A 24,521-nucleotide genomic window follows, 5' to 3' on the forward strand; every position below is an offset into this window, starting at 1 on the left:
CAGTCTCGCTCCTTTGATCACGGACCCCATCAGCTGATCTTTGTATTCCGTGTTGGGATTTTCCCCCATCCTGGCTGATTTTAATGTTTTTTGAGGATTAAGTTTCTGTTAAAGAAGAAAAGAGACAACGGACTCCGAATACAATCACTCGTGCTGGGCCATATGTCAGCAACCCAAGACTTCTCAGCTAATGTAACTGCAGTTTTAGCCTTTCCCGGGATGGTGACCTTTTCCCGGTCAATCTGGAATTACCTGATCAGCACCCCTGAGGTAATCTGCAGGTGACCTGTGTGACAGACCCCAACCCTTCCCCCAAAGGAAGGAGACTTTTCCTGAAACAATCCACTCTTTTGTTAGAAACTGCCCCTCCCCCAACCATCTTTGGCCTATGAAAGCCTTATATTTTGTATCGCTCTTTGGAGCTCTTTTTTGTTTGTTAGATGACAGGCTTCCCAGTTCACGGTTGCTAAATAAGGCCAATTAGATCTTCATATTTACAGTTGGATTTTTTTTTTTTTTTTAACAGTACAAAGGCAAAGCTATGCCAAAAGTTACGCTTGGAGAAGGGTCACTCCCTCCCCACCCCCTGTTCTACACGCTCATCCTTTCTGTCCTGGTCCCCCATTTACCCCGGAAGGGGTTCAGAACCCGTCTGTCCAAAATGTGCCCCTTGGGTTGTGGACGACTTAGAATGGAAGTCAATCACGACCTGTGGGCCCAAGAGAAAGTTATGACTTTCTCTTAACTGCTAAGAAGAATCTACATTGCAGTTCTTTCCCAGAACAAGACTTACTGCCAGAGGTAAGTTCTATCTGAGTGACCCATCTGTATGGCAGGGCAAACATCTCGTTAGGAAAGACCCTCTCTTCTCTTTGCGCTGTGAACTGCTCTCCTGCCCTCGGAAGCCTGAGCTCCCATTCCCTTCCTTGGCTCAGAATGGGGATTTGGGAAACAAAGGCAAAAGAAAAAATTAAATTTCCTTATAACCTGCAGCCCATTGACAAATACTTGAGACAGGCAGGGCACTGATGAGGTTCTAGAACATAGGTGAGGTTCGGTGGGGTGAGGTCTGGAGCCAATGACCACGAAAGAATTCTTGAGACGTCTTTGGTACAAAATGGTGGTTTACTGAAGCACCGGGACAGGACCCGTGGGCAGGAAGAGCTGCTGCCCCAGGGATGTGAGGGGTGGTCTATTGTATACTTGTAAGTTGAGGAGGGGCTTAGGGATGGTGTAAGTCTCTAAGGAATTTTGGAAGCAAGGTTTCTAGGACCTTGAGGGTCCAGCTATTGTCTGGGGAAAAGGTTATTCATTACCAGTAGTAAAACCTTCTCATGAGACCCTTTAGATATATATCTGTGGGTCATATGCTTGGGAATGATTGTCGACACTATCTTGAAGGTTAAGAGATAAAGTTTCCAAAGGAATTGTTCAAGTAGACTTACAGGATCCTGGTTGGGGGTAGGGGGTCAGTCAGGCTAGGATTGTCCTTTGTCCTTAAGGTGGGGGTAGTTGAGTCCCTAGAGGAGAGTCACTCTGCCTGTTTTAAGGGCTTGTCAGTAGGTAAGGAAATTTAATAATTTTTCTTCTGCCTCTGTGTCCCACATCAGTATAACACTGCTCTAGGAAAATCTCAACTGTCTTAAAGTTGATGCTTTGCTAGAGGAAAAACAGGCTTAGCTCGACAATATATTGCAAGGCCTCCAGTATCCTTTGAGTCTTCTTTAACAGATGAAAGTATTTTTGGAAGCATCCTTTTTTCCTTACGTTCCTCAGTTCACAGGTATACAATCAGCCACCCCTCCCAACCCCAGGGCAGCAGCTCTGTCTGCCCATGGGTCCTGTTGTTGTACTTTAATAAAATCACCTTTTTTGCACCAAAGATGTCCCAAGAATTCTTCCTTGGCTGTTGGCTCCAGACCCCCATAACACCTCTCCAAAATGACATCTGGGGCATATATACCTCATTTTACCTTTCTGTCTTTGAACCTCTCATGTATGTGGGGTTCCTGTACATATGAAATTAAATTAGATTTTCTCCTATTACTCTGTGTTATGTCAATTTCATTCTTAGACCAGCCAGAAGAACTGTTAAAGGGTAAAGAAAAAATTTTCCTTCCCAACACCCCATTTAGGTAACCAGTCTCACTGGTTTCTGGTATCTTTTCCTCGCATTTCCTTTTTGCAAAAATAAGCAGGTACATGTATATTGATTTCTTCTTTCCTATGTAAAATGTATAAATGCTATACTCTTTTTTCTCTACTTAAAAAAAAAAAAAGACTATTTGTTTTTGATAGAGTGAACAGAGGGAGGCACAGAGGGAGGGGACGAGCAGACTCCACTCTGAGCACGGAGCCCCACGTGGGGCTCATCTCACGACCCTGAGATCACAACCTGAGCAGAAAACAAAAGTCAGATGCTTAACTGACTGAGCCACCCAGGTGCCCCTTGTCTTTACTTTTTGAAAACAATTAACAATATACCGTAACAACCACACCATGCCGGTTCACAGAGATCTTCCTCACTTTATTTTGGCTGTTCAGTCCTCCATTGTGTGGCTGTACCATTCTGCACGTTTACGTCTCTTATGTTGAAGTAGCGCAGCCGTTCCCAGTAGTGTGCAATTTTGAACAACGCTGCAGGGAGCCACCTTGTGTCTATTTATTTTTGTATTGTTGGAGATAAAGCTTCAGGGTAAATTCCTAAAGAGAGGATTTTTTGGTCAAGAGGCTGTTGATTGGGACGCCTGGGTGGCTCAGTTGGTTAAGCAGCTGCCTTCAGCTCAGGTCATCATCCCAGCGTCATGGGATCGAGTCCCACATGGGGCTCCTTGCTCAGCAGGAAGCCTGCTTCTCCCTCTGCCTCTGCCTGCCACTCTGTCTGCCTGTGCTCGCTCTCGCTCGCTCGCTCTCTGACAAATAAATAAATAAAATCTTAAAAAAAAAAAAAAAAAAAAGAGGCTGTTGATTGCTGTGTTAATTGTGTATCCTGCTGATGTAGGAGAGACTTTAGGGTTCAAAGCCAATGGCCAAGAAAGAATTCCTGAGACGCCTCTGGTCCAAGAAGGTGGTTTTATTAGAGCCGTGAGACAGGCTGAGTGGGCAGGAAGAGGTGCACCGGGGTCACGAGGAGCGGCCCATTATAAACTTTCAAGTTGGGAGGGGGTTAGGCACAGCATAAGCCTCCCAGGTATTTTGACAACAAGGTTTCCAGGATCCTGAGGGGTTTGGCTAATTTTAAGAAAAGGTTTCCCACATCACTGCTACCTAACTCTGTGGGGCGCCTGGGTGGCTTAGTGGGTTAGAGCCTCTGCCTTCGGCTCCGGTCATGATCCCGGGGTCCTGGGATCGAGCATGGGACTCTCTGCTCAGCAAAGAGCCTGCTTCCCCCCACCCCCTGCCTGCCTCTCTCCTGCTTGTGATCTCTGTCTGTCAAATAAATAAATAAAGTCTTTAAAAAAAAAAGAAAAGAAAAGGTACTTTATTGGTGTTTAGTAAAAACTCAGTCATGAGACTCCTCAGATGTTTTTCAGTGGGTCATATGCTTGGGGGGTGATTGCCAACATGCATCATGGGTGGTAGAGATAAAGAAAGCTCCCCAAGTTATTATTATTATTTTTTAAGATTTATCTATTCATTTATTTGACAGAGAGAGAGAGATCACAAGTAGGCAGAGAAACAGGCAGAGAGAGGGGGGAAGCCGGCTCCCTGGCGAGCAGAGAGCCCAACGCGGGGCTCCATCCCTGGATCCTGAGATCATGATCTGAACCAAAGGCGGAGGCTTTAACCCACTGAGCCACCCAGGCGCCCCAACCCCCAAAGTTATTTTTATTTTTATTTTTTTAAGATTTTATTTAGTTATTTGACAGAAAGAGATCACAAGTAGGCAGAGAGGCAGGCAGAGAGAGAAGGAAGCAGGCTCCCTGCTGAGCAGAGAGCCCGATGCGGGACTCGATCCCAGGACCCTGGGATCATGACCTGAGCCGAAGGCAGCGGCTTAACCCACTGAGACACCCAGGCGCCCCCAAAGTTATTTTTATAAGTTAAAGTAGACTTACAGGTTCCTGGGGGTTGGGCTAAGATTGCCTTTACCCTTAGCAAAGTATTAACATCAAGGCAGCTGCGTTCCTAGAGGAAAGTCACTCTGTTTCAAGGACCTGTCAGTGGGCTCTAAGTAGTAAGGAAACTTAATTTTTCTTTTGCCTTTGTTTCCCACGTCACTGCTACCTAACTCTATCAACACCATAGAGCGTATTGTATCATATACTATCAGCAGACGACCTCTGAACCTACCTCCTCGAATTTAAATTCAGGCTACCCAGACATAAAGGTTGAGCCTCATTTATCTGGATCCAAAGTGAAGTCAACCATTGTGTTAGCTCACTCCGGATGTACCAATCAAAAGATGCAGAAAAGAGATCATCAGAGGCATAAAGAATTAGAAAATAATCTATGTGCCAATGGTATGATAATAGACCACACCCTTCGCCAACAGTTACCAGGGAGAGGATTTAATGTAAGAGAAAATCCATTTAGAACAGCAACAAACAAGATAAAATACTGAGCAGTGCATTCAACAAGGAATGTTTGAAATCTGTATGAGGAAATACTAAAATACTGAAAGACACAAATTTGGAGAAGTGGAGAACCATCTCTTGCTCTTGGAAAAGAGGACTCGATGTAATACATCCATTCACTCTTCCCGGGGAAATGTATAAATCAAATGCAATTCCAATTACAGTACCAAAACTTTTTTCCCCCTAGATCCTAAACAGATACTAAAATTCACACGGAGGAATAAACATATAAGAACAGCTGGGAAAACGTGAAAAAGACAAGCTGAGCATTCCAGAAATGGGGCAGAGGGAGGCGGTGGGGTGGGGTGGAGGGGGAGTGTGTGCAAGATATTGCCACCTGCTGCCCAGAGCTGGTACTGCAGCCTTTCTGAACAAAGCAAATCCTACCCTATCTGTATTAAATTAGCTTTTGATCCTTGAGCATGAAGTCTACAAGACAGCTTACTTTTCTCTCTCTCTCTCTCTCTCTCTCTCTCTCTTTCTTTCTTTCTTTCTTTTTTTTTTCCTTCCATGCCCTCCATATCCTTCATTGGGGGCCTTTATTTGGTTTGGGATCTCTAGAATTCTTCTGGGCTTCAGAGTCCAAATCCTGTAGCTAGAGCTCGAGGGGATAAGATGAGCCGAAAAACCTTTGGCTTGTTCTGGGTTCTCTATATGAGGTCTGAGGAAGTGCAGGCCCGGCGGGAGGATGGACAATGAAAGGGGAGGAAACTGGGTCCTTGTGGCCTCAGGTTTTTACAGAGAGTAATTTTTTAAAATCATTGTGGAATGGGTACCCCAAAAATCGTGCTACGGATTATAAAACAGTGGCCTCAGGACATGAGAGAAGATGTTTTTTCAAGGGTAGAACAGTAACTCTCATACAAATACAAAATGAACGCATGTCAAGGATTTTATTCACTGGTTAACTAATGAAGAAACCAGTAAGATGCAAAAACCGGTTCGAAGGAGAACCTCGAGTACAGACAGACACACAGGCAGTCAGGAACGTGAACATGCATTTGCTTGTTTGTACAGAACAGGTCACTGCCCCCCGGGGGGGGGTCATCACGTGCCTCTTGACTGTACAAGATTTATTTGCATCTTCACGGGCAAGAATTATTTTTATGACTATCCATTTTCTGCAACCCAGAGAGTTGTCAAAGAACTCAAAGACAAGGAAAGGTCCAGATCCTTCTAGAATCAGATAAGCCCCAGGAGGAAGGGTCCTGTAGATGATCCCTAGTGAAATTAATAAGGCCTTCAAGATTTCACAGCTGCTAAGTACAAGATTTGGAATTCGAAACCGAATCTCCATGTCTCGTCTCGTAGGTTGGGGCTTTTCCCTGCCGGCGTCAGGTAGCTTTTGGATGGTGAAGGGTGAGATTCAGTGGGCGGTGTGGGTCCATAATCACTCCATTTAGTTCACATTCTTGGGTCTCAAGACGGGAGTCCTCCCTCCTTTGAGCATCCATGTTCCAAGGTCTCCAAGGCCTCAATGGGTCATTTGCCATCTTGAACGTGTGTCCCCTTCGGTGCCAGAGTTCCCCGGGGGGACAGGGTCTGGAGGGGCCAGGAGGCTGGCCTGAGCTCCGGGAGAACGGTGGTTAGAGTCTCAAGGCTCCCACCTTGCCCGTGCCTTGGAACGGCCCATGAGACCGCAGGGGCCCAGGCCCCAGTCACATCTTTGGTTTGGAAATTACGGGCCGCTGGTACAGCCGGATGATACCTTCGTCGTGCAACCGCTTCCAGAGCGTTCTCTCTAACGGGAAGTCATGGTTGATGTAAAAGATGGTTCGTTTCCAAGACTTGTCATAGTAGTGGTCAGAAAAGCGCTCGTGGCCCTCGGTGATGAAGCCATAGGCGCTCACCTACGTGAAGGTTGGAGGAGAAATGAGGCCCGAGGTCACTCCCTCCCAGGCTTGTGCTTAAGGGCCATGTGTTATTGGGGGGCTGGGAGGCCCTATGACCTAGGGGGCCGGGCGCAGGCTCCCTGGTGTACGCTTGCACATGTGTGTGCATGCACACTCACACCCCTCCCCCGCCCCAGCCGTGGTCCCCCCGAGGGGCCAGTCCAGGGACCCCCCAGCTGCTTCTCCAGCAGCTCCCGCCGTAGAGTCTCACCTGGTCACAGAGCTGAAGGGCCGTGAGCAGCAGGAGGGCTCCCGTGGTGGGACGGTAGATTCTCCAGTGTTTAGTGTCCAGGGTCTTCGATCTCAGAAACCTGGGAAATAGCCCAGCCCCCCTCCCCTCCGTCAGGAGGCGCAGGGATGCGAGGCACCCGGTGCCTTCCACACGCGCCGGCCGCCCTGCTCTCACCTGTTCTTTATGTAGCGCATCAAGTCTGGGTGCATCAGCAGGTACCTGTCCATCCGCAAGCTTTCCCGGAAGGCCTCCTGGGGCCGGCGCCTGTGGGTGGCGGTGGGTGGTTCACCTTCCCGACTCAGGCCAAGTCAGGGCCAGGGGCATGGCAGGGGGGCCCCTCTCCAGGTGATCGCTAAGGTGGTCCCCACTGGCCCAGCCTTTCACAGCCTCCCAGGACGCAGCTCGGCCAGGGGAGAGGGAGGGGCGGTGGGTACCTGAACCATAGAAGGCTTTTCACCAGTGTCTGATTCAGAAGCAGCGCTTCCAGCCACTCGTAGTCTCGGGTGCCCTCCAGGAAGTGCAGGTAGCGGACATCCTGAGGACCAAGGACAGCGGCTCCGGAAGTCCTGCCTTCAGGACCCCGGGGTGGGGGGCGCCTGGTTCCAGTACCAGCCTGCCCGCTTGCCCTCCGCAGGCCTGGCTGCCCATCCTCCCTGCCCGTGCCCCTTGGATGAACAGAGCCTGCATCAGCCAGACTCCAGACACGGGACGCTGGGCTCCCTTTCTCCTCTCGTGCTCCCCATTCAGATTCTGTGTGTGGGCAGGCCAGGTCCTCTTTGCTCACCTTCCCCAGGGGCACGTGCCGGAAACCCCGACCGCCCAAGGCAAGCAGGGACTGCGTTATGGAGAAGGCGGTGAAGCCGTAGAAGGACGTCCGGGTACCCACATCCTGTTCGTAGCCCTTGGTGATAGCGCCACTCAGTCTACGGGCAGACAGAGCCACACAGGACAGACCCCGTGAGTGCACGAGGGACAGGCGTGGAGGCGGGTGGGGAAGGCAGAGAGAGATGGGGAGGAAGTAGGTATAAAGGGAAACTCTCTGGACAGCCCAGGCCTTCCACCTTCTGGATCAGGGCGTAGAACACCCTCCTGGGTCTCTCAGTCGGGATGGGGCGCTTGGGATACGACCGCTTACCGGAACACGTAATTGTGGCTGTCTATCTCCTGGCCCATGTGGGAGTTGTTCAGGATGCCCCCGTTGCCCACCACGGCACAGGTGATGCACTGGGAGCTCCCGGGGGGCAGGGCGGCCAGGAGCAGCTGCTGCTGGGGCACCGGAGGGAAGCGTTTCACCACCTTCTGCACCACTGCAACGAGGGGCTCCGCTCAGAGCCCTGGAGGGGTGGGGGGGGGCGGCCCACCATCTCTCCCAGAGCTGGTGGGGGCCCCCCAGGGAAGAGGCCGGGCCAGAGCCAGAGGCTCAGTGGCTCAGGCTCCTCGGGGCGGGGGACAGACTCACGGGAGTGGTTGAGCTCCATGAAGCCGAAGGGCGGTGCAAAGTGCTCCAGGCGCTCCCACTCCCTCTGGTTGAAGCGGTTGGAGTCCAGGAAGAGGGTGAGGTTGGCCAGAAAGAGCTTCTGGAGCCAGGGTGACTTGGAGGCCTTGACCTTCACTGAGTCGGGGCAGCTCTACATGCAGGAGGGTGGGTCAGGCAGGCAGAGGCCCAGGAAGGCCATGGCCAGGGGCCGGGCTGGGGGCAGGGGCAGAAAGCGGGCCTCAACGTCCGGAAGGCACCACTTCCGCGGCCTCTCCCGTCATCTTTGGAGGGCCCGCTGATCCTCCTCGCCCTTGTCCTGGCTGCTGGAGCCCCGAGGGTCCCAGAGAACGGGCCCTTCTTGGGGCTGGAGGGGATGCACCCTGGTGGCTGGGAGGGGGACGGGGCTGCGGGAGAGCCTGGAGTGCTGGCGGGGGCCTGGCTGCAGGTCTGTGTGCAAACATACGGATTCTGAAGGTTTCCCTCCCGAGGCCGTGGGCCCAGGCTGCTTTTCTTAGGGACGGAGGAGGGGGAAGGTGGGCAAAGCCAAGGCATTCCCACGAATCAGGGTCGGCATCAGGCTGGGGGGTCCTCAGCTATTAGTCCTGCCCCTCCTTACCCCCTCTCAACCCTTGCCCCTTCCCCTGCCCGAGGAGGGCCCCAGAGCAAGTAGACGTCTCTCCCCCTGCTCAGTGACCTTCCAGAACTTCTGGGGGGCTCCTGGGCAGGGCTCCTCTCCCTCACCCCTTCCCACGCTGCCTGGGCTAGGATCTGGGACCTGCCTTCTCCTCCCACTTGGAGCACTTAAGGAAAGAAGGTGGGGGTCAAAGCAGGGTAGGGTGGGGCACTGCGCGGTGGGGATAAGGCAGAGCCTGGGAGGTCACGGAGGTTGGGGGGAGCTGTCCGCAGGGGGCTTCAGAGCAGGGAGGCTGTGGCCAGACTCACCGACTGTAGGGCCCCCGTGTCAAAGCTATATTGTTCCTCAAAATCCCACTTGGGCTCAGACTTGAAGTTGGTGGCCCGTAGACTTAGCTTTCTCTCTGTGGTGCAGCTCCGGAAGGGAGTGGAGGCTGGCGTGGCCCGGGCTGTCTCCCGGTGGGGGACAGCCACTGTGGTCACTCCTTTCTCTGTTCTCCCCCTGGACCCTGCTCCTGACATGGTCAGTGCCTCGGCCTGACTTTTTGGCACGGGTGTCCTTGCTGTGGTCTGCGCTTTGCCCTGAGGCTTTGGGGGCTCTGTCCTGGCGGCTGTGGGCTCCTTGTTCTGGTCCTGCCTTCCTTTGATGGTCTTGGGGTCCTGACTGCTCAGCGACAGTGTCTCTGCCCCATCAGAGGCCACGGCCCTGTCCCGCGCCTTCGGAGGCAGCGTGTCCTGCATGGGGTCCTTCTTCTCACTGGCCTCTGCTCTGGTGTCCTTCTGGGTGGAGTGGGCGGTGGCCTGGGCCAGGGGGGCCTCTGTGCTGTTCTCCTGTGCTGACAGCGCTCCCGGAGCCATTGTCCTTTCTCCTGCGGTGGTGACCTGCCATGCAGTCTTGTGGAGCAACCCTGGAGACCTCTTCTCGTCCAGCGTGTGCTGATCCCTAGGGACAGATGGAAATCTGGATGAAGGCCAAGAATCATATCCACAGGTTGTTAGACATGAAGGCAAGGCGTGTCACCGTCCATACCCCCAGATTAAGCTGCACCCGTTGGCGATGGGTCTAGAAACTTGCCTCTGACCCCTAGACACCGTGGTGGACTCGCCCTGGGGAGCACGTGCACTCAGTGGGCACAAGGGAAGGGGCTCTGTCTGGGCAGGGGCTGGTCCCAAACAGGTGGGCAGAACCCGATTAGTATCTGCCTCGTAAGTCAGACTGAGGAGTTTGGACTTTATCATTTGTCTTCTTGTCCAGGAGAAGCTACTGGAGAATTTCAGGTCGGAGATAGGGATTGGGACAAGGGTCTGGGGGCGCAGGAGCTGAATCCAGCCGGGCCATGCTTTCTTCTAGCAGTGGGAGAAGACCGGTGCAGGGTGCCTGGTCTGGCTTCTGGCACCCCCGGTTTTTGGCTCCGAGGATTAGATTTCTTTTCATTTCATTTCCCCCTTTTGCCTGAGGCTGCCAAAAGTATCCCTTCGTTTATGCAAATTAGCATCAGGTGTTCCACTGAGGAAAGCGTGGGGCCTCCACTGGGCAGGTTTCCCCAGCTGGACTTCAAGATGGGCTCTCTGTGCTACACAGGTTTTCGGGGGATTCCTGGGAACCTTGGGAAAAAGAACCGTCCTTTCTGGGGACCCACAGCCATCACCCTCGTGGATTTCCAGATGTCCTTAACTCCTGCTCCTTCCCTGACATCCTGGGCCTTCCTGGCTCACTTGACGCCTCTTGGCCCAAGTAGCTCCCCTTTGTCTGCTTCTACCCTTCTTCTTCCGAGCCCTGTGTCTCAGACTTGCTGAGGCCGCAGAAAGAGGAGAGAGAACATGAAATGTGTAGCCAGAGAGACCTGAGTGAGAATCCCTAGCACTTTCCATGTCTTAGCTGGTGTGGCTGGGAGAAATCTTAACCCACCTGCCCCTTGGTTTTCGTATCTGTAAAATGGGTTGCTGCCTTTTGTTTCCGCAAGAAGTCTCTGCGAGCATTAACACGGGCTTAGCCTCTGGCACAAAATACGCGCTCAGCCAAACCAGTTCCCGGCTTCTCAGCACTGCCTTGGTGCTCTGCTCCCAGTCACTCATGGTTTGTCCTGTGCAAGGTGGGGGTCTCCTGAGTCTGGTCTCCTCCTTCTCTGGTTGCAGCTTTGACTTCCCACCTCCCAACTCCATGGCCTCTAATTTGTTCTTTTATGCAGCAAATATTTATTGAGCGCCTCCTATGTACGGTGGTGTGCTAGTTACTGGGGTATCTTCCTTCCCCTGATGGAGCCCAGGATGTAAAGGGGACGACAGATCATCACACAGATAGACGTCAAGTTGTCCCCCGGACATGGGCCGGGGAATGGGCGAGCGTGAAGGAGCCACGGGAGGTGGCCTGACCCACAGCTCCGTCTCCTGGGACACACGACAGGACTAGAAACCTACGGGCTGCCGAACTGGGCGTGTCTGGGGATTGTGTTCATTCAAGGGCAAGGTCAAAAACTCCTCCCTAAGTCGCAAAGTTGGAGGCAATCACACCCAGCAGCCCTTCCCACGAAGCCCGCCACCACTTCCCACATCATCACACCGAAGCTTTCCGAAGGCTCTCTGGACCCACCAGGAAATGGATTTAAACCAGCGGAATAGAACAGACTCTGAAATATGTAAGACGGAGAACACCTCATTCAACAGATGTTCGGTGCAGCATGCTGTGTGGGTCCCGGGAATGCAGATTTGAATAAGGCACAGCCTTTCACCTGTGGAGGACGCTGTAGACATTGTTATTACAGGCGGAAGATGGAGGAGACGTTCATCACTAGAGGGATACAGGGCAGGCCCCCCCGGTGGTCTGTGCACGAGGCAGATTATCTCTGTCAATCCTTCCTCATTTAGGGTCTCCCTCCCGCATCGCGGCCAGCCCTTGTGGCAGTACCGTATGTCCTGCTTTCTGGGCACCAGGGAAGCACATTCATTCTGGTTTTGCAAGAAGGGCGCTCTCTGGCCTGACCTTGAAACAGAGAAGGCCTTACTCCTCTGGGAGGTTGTTAGGGAAAAGGCTAGCAGTGGGTCCTTCCGTCTTGGAGCACACGCATTTTTAACTGGCCTCATGTCGCCAATGCCTCTGCCTGTTACCAGGCTCAAAGAAGCGAAGCGATCCCCGCCCAGAGGGTAGAGGAAGGTGGTGACACCGGGCCAGACTGTGACATGGAGCAGCCTGGAAAAACTAATAGCCTTCGAGACTTTTAAGCCTTTATTCCTTGTTTTCCATTTTTAACTAAGAAAAAAAAAATGGAGGGAGGGATTTATCATAAGGATAGAAAATGTCTTGAGGAGCCCAAGCGCAAGATGTGGCGGAGCTTCTAGAAGGGTCTGGAACCTGGAGTCTCTCTCTTAGGCTGCTTTCCGCTCTCCACTCCTCAGCCCGCGTGACGGCGGAGGACGGCCGCCCCAGAACACCTCCTCCCGGGACTCATGACTCTCTGCTCCCAGTGCTTAATTTTTATAGTTCCGGCCCACTTGTGTCCCTTCCTGTGCCTGACCAACATGGCAAGTGAGCCAGGTCCTGGGGTCCACCCTGGGCAGGAGAGGAGGACAGTCTCAAGAGAAAGAGACGGCTGTTGGCTCGTGAACTGGATAGACGTTGCTGAAGTGTCCATTCTGGAAGGGTACCCTCCGCGCAGAGGGGAAACCCTGAGATAGTCCTGATCCTATTCATTTTTAAAATTTATTTATTTATTTATTTAAGTCGGGGTGGGGGGGAGAGAGAGAGAGAGCGCACAAGCAGGGGGACCAGGAGACAGAGGGAGAAGCAGACTTCCGTTGAGCAGGGAGCCCAAAGCGGGGCTCGCTTCCAGTACTCTGGGATCACGACCTGAGCCGAAGGCAGATGCTACATCAAATGAACCACTCGGGCGCCCTAGTCCAGAACATTCTTGAGGGATCTGGGCCACCTTATGTTGGTGCTGTGAAGTCTGAGTACCGTGAGACTCACTCTTCTCCCCTCCAATGGCACAAGGGAGCTGAAGCTTCAAGCCAGAGGCACAACAAAGGCCTAGGCGTTAGCTCAGAGAGCAAACAGCTCTTGTTACCCACCCGTGAACCTTGGAATCGCCTCCCCCTGCATTTCCCACCTCCAAACTGCAAGAAGCCTCTAGAAGTTTCCCTTCCAAAGTGCAAACACCTCGGCACGGCTGTGATCGGGGAGACGGCGCGGCAGGGTGGGCTTCTCCATGAGACGTCTCACACATACGGCCCAGAGAGCTGGCCGCCCGCCTGTGGCCACGCCAGCCCCAGGGAACGGAGCTCCCCGAGCTCCTCTCTACAGTCCCTCCCAGAGGCAGAAGGCGCAAGGTCCCTGGCAGGTTACCAATGACTCCTTCACATTTTACAGGGAGTCGCAGCAATGACCTAGGTACTGACAAAATTATGGAATTAAGTTTCATTTCATTTCCCTATAATTAAATACAACTATGATTGCTAGGAATGTGGGTGTCTATGTAGGCATTTCCTTATGCTCATGCATGGTATTTACTGAATGCTCAAATTCCTTCCGTCTGTGTGGTGGGTGCCCTGTATTCGCCTTGTCCAGACCTTGGGCGATCCTGGGTTTGAACAGCATGAGTAAGGCCAGGGTGGGGTGAAGGGGGGAGCCTGTTTTCTATTAAGGGTTCAGAGGGACAGATAAGTCACGCTTGGATCTCATCCAAGGAAAACAACAACTCAGTATCAAAGTCTGATCTATTTGGGAGGTAAAAATATAAAATGTAGCACTTTAAAAAGAAATTTATCAGTAGCAGGGTTTGTTTACCTGGCTCTGTGCAATAAAGAAAATGGATACAAAAGATTAGTTATCTGGCATCCTCTTTCCTCTTAAGTCTGAATTACCCAACACCACGGGAAACCTGGAAGCGAAGAAAGGGCAAAAGGCTCAGAGTTTATTTATACTTGAAGTCATGAAAAACTGTGGGCAAGAGAGCAGAGTTTTCCCACAAATATGGCAGAGATGATCCTTGAATACTGTGTGGATTAGGGGCACTGACACACACACTGTCGAAAATCTGCACATGACTCTTGGCTCCCCAGAACTTGACTACTAATAAACAATAAATAATAATAAAATAAATAATAAATAATAATATAAATAAAATAATAAATAATAAATAAATAATAATATAAATAAAATCTTTAAAAATATCTATGTACATAATACATATAACATACAAAATATATGTTGACTTGTTTATGCTGTTGGCCAGAATCCTTGCCAATAGCATAAACAAGTCAACATATATTTTGTATGTTATATGTATTATGTACATAGATATTTTTAAAGATTTTATTCATTTATTTGACAGAGAGAGACACAGCGAGAGAGGGAACACAAGCAGAGGGAGAGGGAGAAGCAGGCTTCCCGCTGAGAAGGGAACCCGACATGGGGCTCTATCCCAGGATCCTGGGATCATGACCCAAGCCAAAGGCAGACGCTTAACAAGGGAGCCACCCAGGCGCCCCTAAGTCAGCTAGAGAAAGGACAATGTCCCTCATAAAACTGTAAGGAAGAGAAGATACACGTACACTACTGTACTGTAAAAAATCCATATGTAAACAGACCCACATGGTTCAAACCATGTTGTTCAGTGCTCAATTGTATCTGCCGGAAATAATACAGGGAGTGTTGAAGGTGTCTCAGCCACGGAAGAGGTCATCCCAACTGAACCTGACCAGTAACACCCCGAATCCGAGGCCATTGATAAAACCAGTAGGAATAGAAGATTATTTTATCAAGGAAAAGACAAGAGCTCAAAAGACCTCCTTGATGATCTCACAATTCCACTTCTAGATACTTATCCTAAGAGGGGCCCCTGGGTGGCTCAGTGGGTTAAGCTGCTGCCTTTGGCTCAGGTCATGATCTCAGGGTCCTGGGATCGAGTCCCACATCGTGCTCTCTGCTCAGCGGGGAGCCTGCTTCCTCCTCTCTGCCTGCCTGCCTCTTTGCCTGCTTGTGATCTCTGTCTGTCAAATAAATGAATAAAATCTTTAGATATTTATCCAAAGAAAATGAAAACACTAATCTGAAAAGACATGCACACCCCTGTGTTCACTGCAGCGTTATTTACAATGGCCAAGACATGGAAAGCAGCCCAAGGGCCCAGTGACAGATGAATGGAGAAATATATATGTATATGTATATATATATATTATATCCATTTATATATATATAAAATGGAATACTGCTCAGCCATAAGAAAGAATGAGGTCTTGCCATTTGCAGCAACTTGGATGGGCATAGAGGGTATTAGATTAAGTAAAATGAGCCAGACAAAGACAAATACCGTAGGATTTCACTTATATGTGCCATCTCAAAAACAGATGAAAATGAAACAGAACAGAAACAGACTCGTAGTTACAGAGAGTCCAGTGGTGGTTGCCAGAACAGAGGTGGTGGGGGAGGATGGGCAAAACGGGTCCGAGGGATTAGGAAGTACAGTGTCCCGCTAGTGAAATAAGTAAGACACAGGGCTGTACAGTACAAGCCTAGGGGACATAGTCCATAATATTCTGACAATTTCCTATGGTGACAAATGGAAACTGGCCTGATTGTGAGCATTTCATAATATATATATATATATATATATAAACATCAATTCATTCTTGTGCACCTAAAACGGTATACAATATTGTATATCTGTTATTCTTCAATAAAATCCCAAAACCAAAAACCCTTTGATTTCCTAAATAATTCTGGGCTCTGATGTTCAGTGGAACAGATGACAGAAGAGACTCCAGGCAGGTGTACCTGCTCTGTGATGAGTGGCCGCGTCCTCACGACCCGGACCCCCTCCCCGCAGTCCCCACAATCCGCTTTCTTCATCCTCGCTCATTTTATCCGGGGCATGCTTGCCTCTCTTCGGGGTTACACATCTGGTTCCCCATCCTTGGCTTCCGTTATGCCTCTCCTTGAAAGGGGGACAAACCCTAGTCTCCCCAGCACTGTCTTTCCTCACCCCCAGCCGAGGCCCCGCCTTGATGGGCGACTCTCACCCCCAGTGCCCGCCTTCGTGGTCAGCCCAGCCTGGAGCGGCTGAAACTCCCTTGGTGTCCACATAGCTCTTTAGGGGCTCCTGTCTTATCCGAAATGGAAACCAGTCATTCCACTGTCCCCCCATACCCCAAACTCTGCAGTATCTTACCCCCAGGAAATCCTGAAACTTTTTGCATGATTTACATTTTAGAACTTTACTTTGAAACTTTAGATGGGTCCACAAGTTGCTTCCATCACTAAAATTGTACTTTGCCTTAACGAGCCTTAATTCTCTTTGTAGGCTGGGAAAAAAAATACAGAAATCTGTATTCTGTTGTTACTCCAAATGTTCTTTTTTCAAATCAAAGCCAATTCTCTTATTTGTTTAGCTTCTGGCCAATTAAATCCTAATGGAGAACAATATAAAATGGGAACAGAAGAGGAAACACATCTAAGCCACTGTTCCTAGTGCTTGAGGAAATGGATCCAATTTCCAAAGCTCTCCCCCAACAGAGGGGCCCAGAGCATTCCCTGAGATCCCGTTCACTGAAGTAACTGTGGCCCGGGAAATGGGAAGCTGGTTTAAAATTTGGATGTGCTCCCTCTAATACATGAATAACACACAGCTCTCTCCAGGCCCCCTGGGGTGAGTCTTGAGAGTTTAGGAAAGTAGGGACGACCTTGAACAGGGTGGTGGTGGGTGCGACCGGGGTAACTGGGGAAGAAAGTGTTTTCAACAAAACAGTGGCAGGTACGTAGAGGTCCAGAATCACAGATACGAGGCGAGACCCTGTGCTCCTGTGGCTGGAAACTCTCCCTGCGAACCTAGATTGTTCAAAGCGGGGTCAGTTTTCATCACCCGGATCTGGCACGGGGCTTAGCTCTTTTGCGGCTAATCACACCTGCAAGTACAATTTGTTTCAGGGGTAAGCCCGAGTTCCGGTGACATTTTTATCCTGGCGTGTTTGACATAGTGACCTTGGGGGAAAATAAGATTCCTCCCCTTCCCCAGCCCTCCGCCCCAGAGGAAGAAGAGCGAGGGGGTCCCGTGGGCAGCTACCCCTGCCGTCCGTTGCGGCCAGAAGCTCCACAAGTGGGGAGGCTTTTAATAACTTCCAGATGAGGCTCCCTGAGGCCACAGGGCAGCACGATCAGCCCGTCCCCCACGAGGAGGCAGGAGGGCGGCCGCCCACCGTGCTGCGGCTGTTCCCTACCCAAGACTCAACCTCTGGAACTCTGGCTGTTCTCATGTGTAGAGCTTGAGTCTGACACAAAACTACCTTCTTGGCACTTGGCAAAAAGGCGGTGGCACACACGGGGCATGAAGGAGCCTGCTTGAGTTCCAGCCCGGCCACTAACCAGCCCGCTGTGTGACCTTGGGCGAGTCACAGAACGCTTAGAGCCCTTGTTTTCTTATCTATTAGATGGGAATTTTTTTTTTTTTTTTAGATTTTATTTATTTATTTGACAGAGAAAGCATGAGAACACGAGCAGGGGGAGCAGCAGGCAGAGGGGGCAGCAGGCTCCCCGCTGAGCAGGGAGCCTAACACGGGGCTCGGTCCCAGGACTCTGGGATGATGACCTGAGCTGAAGGCAGATGCTTAACGACTGAGCCACCCAGGCGACCCCCCAGAGGGGACTCTTTTTTTAAAAAAAATATTTTATTTATTTATTTGACAGAGAGAGAGACACAGCGAGAGAGGAAACACAGCAAGGGGAGCGAGAGAGGGAGAAGCAGGCTTCCTGCTGAGCAGGGGGCCTGATTCGGGGCTCGATCCCGGGACCCTGGGACCATGACCTGAGCTGAAGGCAGACGCTTCACCAACTATGCCACCCAGGCATCCCCCCTGAGATGGGACTCTTCATACCAGTCTCATAATACCATTGTGAGGACTTCATGGTGTATAAAATCCACTTGGAAAAGTACCATGTTCCACAGATGGGTCGGGTGCTAACACATAGACAGACAGTGACCATCCACTCCCCTTTGGGTTCACGTGTCCAGAGATTAAAGCCAAAAAGGGTGATAGGCGTCAAGGCCATGGTAAAGGACATTTCATTCACAGCACTAAACTATTTAATTGAGAAGTCAAGAGGTAGCAGGTAGGCATGTGACTTAGAAATAGGATGATACGGGGCACCTGGGTGGCTCAGTCGGTCAGGTGTCTGGCTCCGGCTCAGGTCATGATCCCAGGATCCTGGGAATGAGCCCCACATCGGGCTCTCTGCTCAGTGGGGAGTCTGCATCTCCCTCTCCCTCTGCTGCTGCCCCTGCTTGTGCGCGCGCTCTCTCTCTCTCTGAAAAATTAATAAATAAAATCTTAAAAAAAAAAAGGGTGGTAAATACCAGAAGAAAGGGCAGAAAATTGGAGTAGGCACCTTGGGAATCAGGATTCTGGAGGAAGGAGAAGTCATGGGGAGCGCTCTGTGTTCAGTACTATCTGGAACATTTGCATGTTAGTGTAATAAAAAATAAATAAATAAAGGGGGAAACCATGAAAACTAAATGAGATATCTTATCAAAAATGCTATGAAAATCTGAAAATGCAATGCAACATGTAGTAAACAGATACTCAGTGACTGTTGGGTGATTAGATCCCTGGTGCTTAGAACTATCTGTTGAGGATTAACAATGAGACAGCTAGGGTCACTGATCTTAAGAAGGTCCAGCTCTAAGAGGAGAACAGACATAAACAGTGACCCGGAGTTAGCGATCCGATGCTATTAGTCACGTGGGCGTGGGGAGAGAGTGTAGACACGACCCAGGGACGGGGTTCTGCTGGGGGGGAGGGGCGCTTCATTATGGCAGTGGGGGGGGCCCTAGATGGGTCTTCTGTTCCTGAATCTTCAGAAACGAACTTTGCTGAATTATTCTTCCTTTTATAAAAGCAATGTGCGCTCATTCCCAAAAAAGCAGAAACGGATATCAGCCAGTGATTATGGAATCACAAGAATTTGCTGGTTGCCCCTTAGGGGGCGCACACCCAGATCCCCTTCCGAAAATTCCCACACCTAAGCGGGTGGACATGGTACAGCTAAGAGACAGAGACGATGGATGTCTCGAAGGCAGTACAAGGGCGAAGAATTAGCGACGCCCCCCAGGCCCCCCACCCACCCTGGCACCACATCTGGTATCCGGGAGCCCTTGATGCCATCCTCGGAAGGGGGCAGAGGAACAAGGGTGGCTGAAATTAGGTTTCCCGGACGCTCGGTGAACGGGGGTCCACGATTAGAAATTGGGAGGTTATAGAAAATAAAGTTATATTTCTTAGACCAAAAGAAAAGAAAAAGAAAATCCATAGCCCTGATTTTATAGCTCACACTTCCCAGGTTAGCTCTAAAGCCAACACAAGGCACAGAGCCTTTAAGGGCAAAGTCATTCCAGACCAGGAAACCTAAGCAGGTAGAGACAAGGTCTGAGATCCGTATCTACATATCCGGGACCACGTAGGAGACTGGGACCAAATGAAGAAAATCCAAAAGGTAGTCCAGTAACCTCGGTTGGAAATCATACCGTCCTATCCTTTTGTTGGCAAATCAGCCAATCTTATTCCCAATCCTTTCTCCCTAACGTCCTTCCGCCGGAGCCTCCCTGCCCAGGGCTCCTACCGTAAACCATTCCAACAGCCTCAATCCCAGCCCCCTTGAGAACACCCCCCCACGGTCTCCCCTATAATCTGGTAACAGAGGAGTCTTGAAAACGCAGGAACGTCATCAAGTCCCTCCCTTATGCTAAAGTTTTCGGTAGCTGGAGAATAAAATTTAAACTCTTGATACGTTACCGAGGGTCCTGCCTTTACTCTTTGGTAGACAAGCATTGAAAAAACACCACCGTGTCTGGGACCAGCTCAAAATACTGCGGGAAGGGACAAATAATCCAGTCCCTACCCACAGGAAATGCACTGTCTGGCAGAAAACAAACTTTGGGTTCAGGACAACGCGTTATGATGGGTGTGATAGAGGAAGGAGGGACAGTGCTCGCCCAGGGCAGGGCTGGGAGCCGGACTCCGGAGCTAGCTGGTCTGGGTTTGAACTTAACTGACCAAGGTGACCTTGAATAATTTGCCTAACCTCTCTTATTTGGAAAAGAGGGTGTTGTTAACAACAATATTTACCCCAAAGCCTTGATATGTGGTCGCTAATCAGGGATTTTGGAGACCAGTGCCTGGCATGCCAAGCCCTCTAGCGTCAAGTTTCATTAGTCACCAAGCTCTCACGCCCGCACACGCCCGCCAGTTCCCGTGTCTACACTGCTGCTCCCGTCGCTTCCTCGGTGCGCAATCTTCCTGCTGGCCCAAGTGTCCCACGGCCCTCAGGCGCTCTACAAACACCACCGTCTCCAGGATGATCCCATACCCTGCCCCAGGGGTTGAAATGACTCTTTTCATTTTGCTCTCATAGCACCTGGGACTTAACTGCGGTCATGACTCCTAACACCCCGCACCGTCTCTGGTTCTGTCTCCGTCTCTCTGCCACGTTAGACTTTGAGGCTCTGGAGAGTCAACCTGTCCGAGGGAGGGAAAAGTACGGATTTTGGAGCCCAAATCCCCGGGGTTCACATCTACAGTTTGCGACTTCCTGGCTGGGTGGATTTAGGCTCAACTTTTTTTTTTTTTTTTTTTTTTAAAGATTGTATTTTTTTTATCTTATCTCCACACTCACCACAGGGCCCGAACTCACAACCCCGGGATCAAAAGCCACAGGCTCCACCTACCCAGCAAGCCCGGAGCCCCCAGGCTTAATATTTTGAGCTTCATATCCTTTATTTGTGTAAAAGAATAAAAATGCTAATCTTGGGTGACAATTGTGAGGACCAGAAATAACCCACAGAAAGCTTCTGAACATAGGTTAGGGTGTGCGGACATCTCCAGCTCTGAAATGATAATCTTGTGTCATAAACAAGGAAATACCTCGGTAACAAGGACCTTCAGAAACCACAGATAACAGGGCACCTGGGGGGCTCAGTTGGTTAAGTGACTGCCTTCGGCTCAGCTCGTGGTCCTGGAGTCCCCAGACCGAGCCCTGCTTCAGGCTCCCTCCTCAACAGGGAGTCTGCTTCTCCCTCTGACCGTCCCTGCTATCAAACTCACTCTCTCAAATAAATAAAAAAAATTTTTTTTTAGAGAAACCACGAATTGGGGCGCCTGGGTGGCTCTGTGAGTTAAAGCCTCTGCCTTCGGTTTGGGTCATGATCCCAGGGTCCTGGAATCGAGCCCCGGTTTCGGGCTCTCTGCTCAGCAGGGAGCCTGCTTCCTTCTTCCCTCTGACTCTCTACTGTGATCTGTCTGTCCCTACCCATAGGAAATGGGTATAAATAAATAAATAAATAAATAAAATCTTTTAAAAATAAATAAATAAATAAATAAATAAAATCTTTATAGAAAAAAAGAAAAGAAACCACTGATGCACATTTGGGTTGGCGTTTTACAACTCCATTTTATCTGATTTTATTTTCCCCAGGCTGCACGGTGGGGAGAGATGCCTCAGCTCCCCCTGCCCCACCCCCACTCCCCACCCCCACCTCCCGTCTGGAACTGCGCACTTGTCTCTCCCTCCCACCCCTCTCCGTCGTCATAACGTGACCTGATTTTCCACTTCTTCCTTCCCTCCCGCCCCAGGTCCTCTTCACCTTGTATTTCAAAGGCTAAAGCCACCTGTGAGGGCACCTGTCAGCCCCAGTCCGTCCCTTCATCGAGGGATAATCTGCTTGTGAAGTCCGTCCCTGGGTCGTCACTATGGGCCAGCCCAAAGCGGTGACTCACTCCTCGTCCTAATCTATCTTGTTCCCTTCGGACAGACTAGCCATTGCACAATACCGTTTTCAGGAGGACACCTCCCTGCCTAAAAGCCTCCTGGTGTCTACCCTCACCCCCGCCCTTCTGGAATGCCCTTCCCCTGCTCCGGAGATTGAGCCCCTCATTTCTGCAAGGCGTGTTGGTCCGCGGCTCAGCCAAGAGGACGCAGGCAGTCCTGCCTCCCTGTTTGTGCTTTTCTCCCCACACGCCTTATCTAAGCCCTACGGGATCCGGAGACCCATCTCCTCATGGAAGCTTCCAGCGGACACACCTCCTTCCCTCTCTGGACCTCTGCTCCCAAGGTGCTCACTCTGTCACTTGGTTTGTGGCTTAGTTATGGAGACGGTTTACTGAGACGTCTCAGTGGATTACCTTCTCCCTCATGTCTAACGCCTTGGGCAGTTCAATAACTTTATAGTCATGTTTCATGATTAAAACTCAGTCTAGGGGCACTTGAGTGGCTCGCTCAGTGGTTAAAGCATCTGCCTTTGGCCCTGGTCATGATCCCAGGGTCCTGGGGACCTGCTCTCTGCTTAGCAGGGGGCCTGCTTCTCTCTCTTTGCTCCCCCTGCTTGTGTTCCCTCTCTGGCTGTCTCTGTCAAATAAATAAATAAAATCTTAAACAACAACAACAAAAAAAACTCAGTCTAAAAAAGTTACAGCAAAGATTGAAAAAAAAAAAGAAAAAAGAAACCCTAAATTCAGTCTCATCCATTTTAAAGCTCCAGGTGTCCTATCGGTTCAGAGCTCTTTCCCCCACCCCGCCGGTCAGAGCGAAGACCCAAGGCTTGGGGGGTGGGGCAGGAGGGCTGGGGGAGGTGGAGAAGCTGGAGGGAGGGGGGCCAGAATCCGGGTCAGCCCCAGCGAGGATCTTCCCTTGCTTCTGAAGGCCTAGCTCATCTGTGGACGTGCACACCTGTTGTTCTAACCTTCTCAAAGGGTTATCTGGGGGCGCCTGGGTGGCTCAGTCGTTAACCGTCTGCCTTCAGTTCAGGTCATAGTCCCAGGGTCCTGGGATCGAACCCCACATCAGACTCCCTGCTCCGCAGGAAGCCTACTTCTCCCTCTCCCATTTCCTGTGCTTGTGTTCCCTCTCTCGCTGTGTCTCTCTCCGTCAAATAAATAAATAAAATCCTTAAAAGAATAAAAAAAGGGGTGACCCGATGGCATCTGTGGGCATTTGCTGCCAATGTACCCATTGCCTTGGCCATTCCAATCTTAGAAATTTGCCTTCTCAAATACCTATGTAAGTGTGTGACGAGCCAGTGGCAACCCAATAGGATCAACCCAAGGGTCAACCGATAGAGACTGGTTGAGTAACCCCATATCCTTGCCATGCACCATGAGTAAAATGGGAGTAGATTTGTACATGTCGACACGGAAGGCTGTCCATGGCAGAGTATCGATTTAAAAAGCCAGCCCGTGGAACAATGTGTGTGGAGTGAAACCTACCTACCTGCCTATGTATCCACTTATCTACCCACCTATCTGTTTTTCTTTTTTTTAAGATTTTATTTATTTATTTGCCAGAGAGAGAGAGAGAGAGAGAAAAAGCACAGGCAGGCAGAGTGGCAGGCAGAGGCAGAGGGAGAAGCAGGCTCCCTGCCGAGCAAGGAGCCCGATGTGGGACTCGATCCCAGGACGCTGGGATCATGACCCGAGCCGAAGGCAGTTGCTTAACCAACTGAGCCACCCAGGCGTACCCCCACCTATCTGTTTATTCATCTGTGGTAAGGGCTTGTGTAACATAAGGTAAAAAGCACAAGCTAAAGAATCAGAATACCAGGTTTTGAATCCTGGCCATGCGACTTCCTAGCGGGCTGACCTTGGGCAGTTCACTCTCTGTATCTCTGTAAATTCATAACCATCAGAATTAATTAATGGCACATAAGGCATTTTGAGTAGAAGTGTTGCCTACAGTTACGTAATAATTATAGGTCCGCCAAAGAAGCAAGTGTGGTCAGCGCTTAAGAGTGGGTAGACATGGGGGTGTGATGGGAGACCCTCTCTTCTTGCTTGGATTTTTCTAAACATTATGAGAGCATGTATTACTTTCAAATTTTAAGAGTAGTGAAATAAAGTCATCCCCCCAAAAAAACAAGTCTGGAAAGAAAAAAGGTCTTCTGCAGCTGGAGATGTGTTGATGCTCTAAGGAAATTGATCTACAAGGTCCTTCTGAAGGATGAACTTGGAGCCCAGAAGTAAGCGAGGCGGGAGGTCTCAAAGTTTCTCACCAGGTCCTCAAAGAGAATGAGATTTAGAACTGAAGGGTAACCACGGTGTAAATCTTTTGCTTTAGGACACCGCAAATGGCAGGAGTGGCACGTGAGAACTATCCCCAAAGCCCCTGTTGTTACTCACAATCCCAGAGGGGGACGTCATCTCCCATCTGTGCCTTCTGGAGACCCAAACCCATCACTGGCCAGCTCCTGCCCACGTTTCCCCTCGACGTGGACACCTTGGTTTCCCCGCTCCTGTGTGTTCCCTACGTGCCCCCTTGGATCTCCCTTGCCAGGGGGTCCTTGACAACATTCCTGCTTGCTGACACCCCGTGTGGACACGGCAGCATCTCGGGGCTCCCAGGGCTTCCCTGGGCTAGAGTCCTTAAATGTGCTTCCAATAGAGTATGAGGAATTTGGGAAGGGTCAGAGCCTTACCTGGAAGGTTTTGTGTTGGGCTCCTTCATAAAGGAGGGCAGCAGGAAGAGGAAAACCACCAACACGGCCAAAAGCAAGAGCCACTGGGCGGCATGGTCCAGACGACTGATTCGAGGCAGACAGGTCCTCATGACGTTGGGTCAGGCACCGCCAGAAGGTTCTGCATATCCTGGAGCTCTGATGGGGCCCGCAGCTGGTTTGAGCGCTGACGCCTCCTGGTCAGGGAGTGCACACCTCTTGTCTTAACAATGAGCCACTCGGGTA

The 24,521-nt window shown here is 50.6% G+C and overlaps 1 protein-coding gene across 2 annotated transcripts; it reads right to left on the minus strand.

Moving 5' to 3' along the window:
• Positions 1-4,504: 4,504 nt before the first annotated feature.
• On the minus strand, positions 4,505-24,521 carry ST6GALNAC1 (ST6 N-acetylgalactosaminide alpha-2,6-sialyltransferase 1). Of its 2 annotated transcripts, none has more exons than XM_032320200.1 (9): positions 24,258-24,521; positions 9,121-9,754; positions 8,161-8,329; positions 7,837-8,008; positions 7,486-7,624; positions 7,136-7,236; positions 6,876-6,965; positions 6,681-6,780; positions 4,505-6,427 (listed from the first exon to the last, which is right to left on the minus strand). In XM_032320200.1, the coding sequence occupies exons 1-9, from the start codon at positions 24,386-24,388 to the stop codon at positions 6,236-6,238; spliced, it is 1,728 nt and encodes a 575-aa protein (XP_032176091.1). In that variant the 5' UTR covers positions 24,389-24,521; the 3' UTR covers positions 4,505-6,235. The 2 variants fall into 2 exon arrangements, with proteins under 2 accessions (XP_032176091.1, XP_032176092.1); XM_032320201.1 differs by lacking the exon at positions 24,258-24,521 and adding an exon at positions 15,581-15,752.

This window comes from Mustela erminea, chromosome 18, assembly GCF_009829155.1.
Source record: "Mustela erminea isolate mMusErm1 chromosome 18, mMusErm1.Pri, whole genome shotgun sequence".
NCBI lineage: Eukaryota > Metazoa > Chordata > Mammalia > Carnivora > Mustelidae > Mustela > Mustela erminea.

What these genes read in the sequence shown, in the direction of transcription:
- ST6GALNAC1 (XM_032320200.1), bottom strand. Translation starts at nt 24,388, where the DNA reads ATGAGGACCTGTCTGCCTCGAATCAGTCGTCTGGACCATGCCGCCCAG. An exon ending in ACACGGGGGCCCTACAGTCG is followed by an intron (nt 8,330 to 9,120) that starts GTGAGTCTGGCC and finishes TCCTGCATGTAG; the next exon opens with AGCTGCCCCGACTCAGTGAA. An exon ending in AGCCACAATTACGTGTTCCG is followed by an intron (nt 7,625 to 7,836) that starts GTAAGCGGTCGT and finishes GTCTGCCCGTAG; the next exon opens with ACTGAGTGGCGCTATCACCA.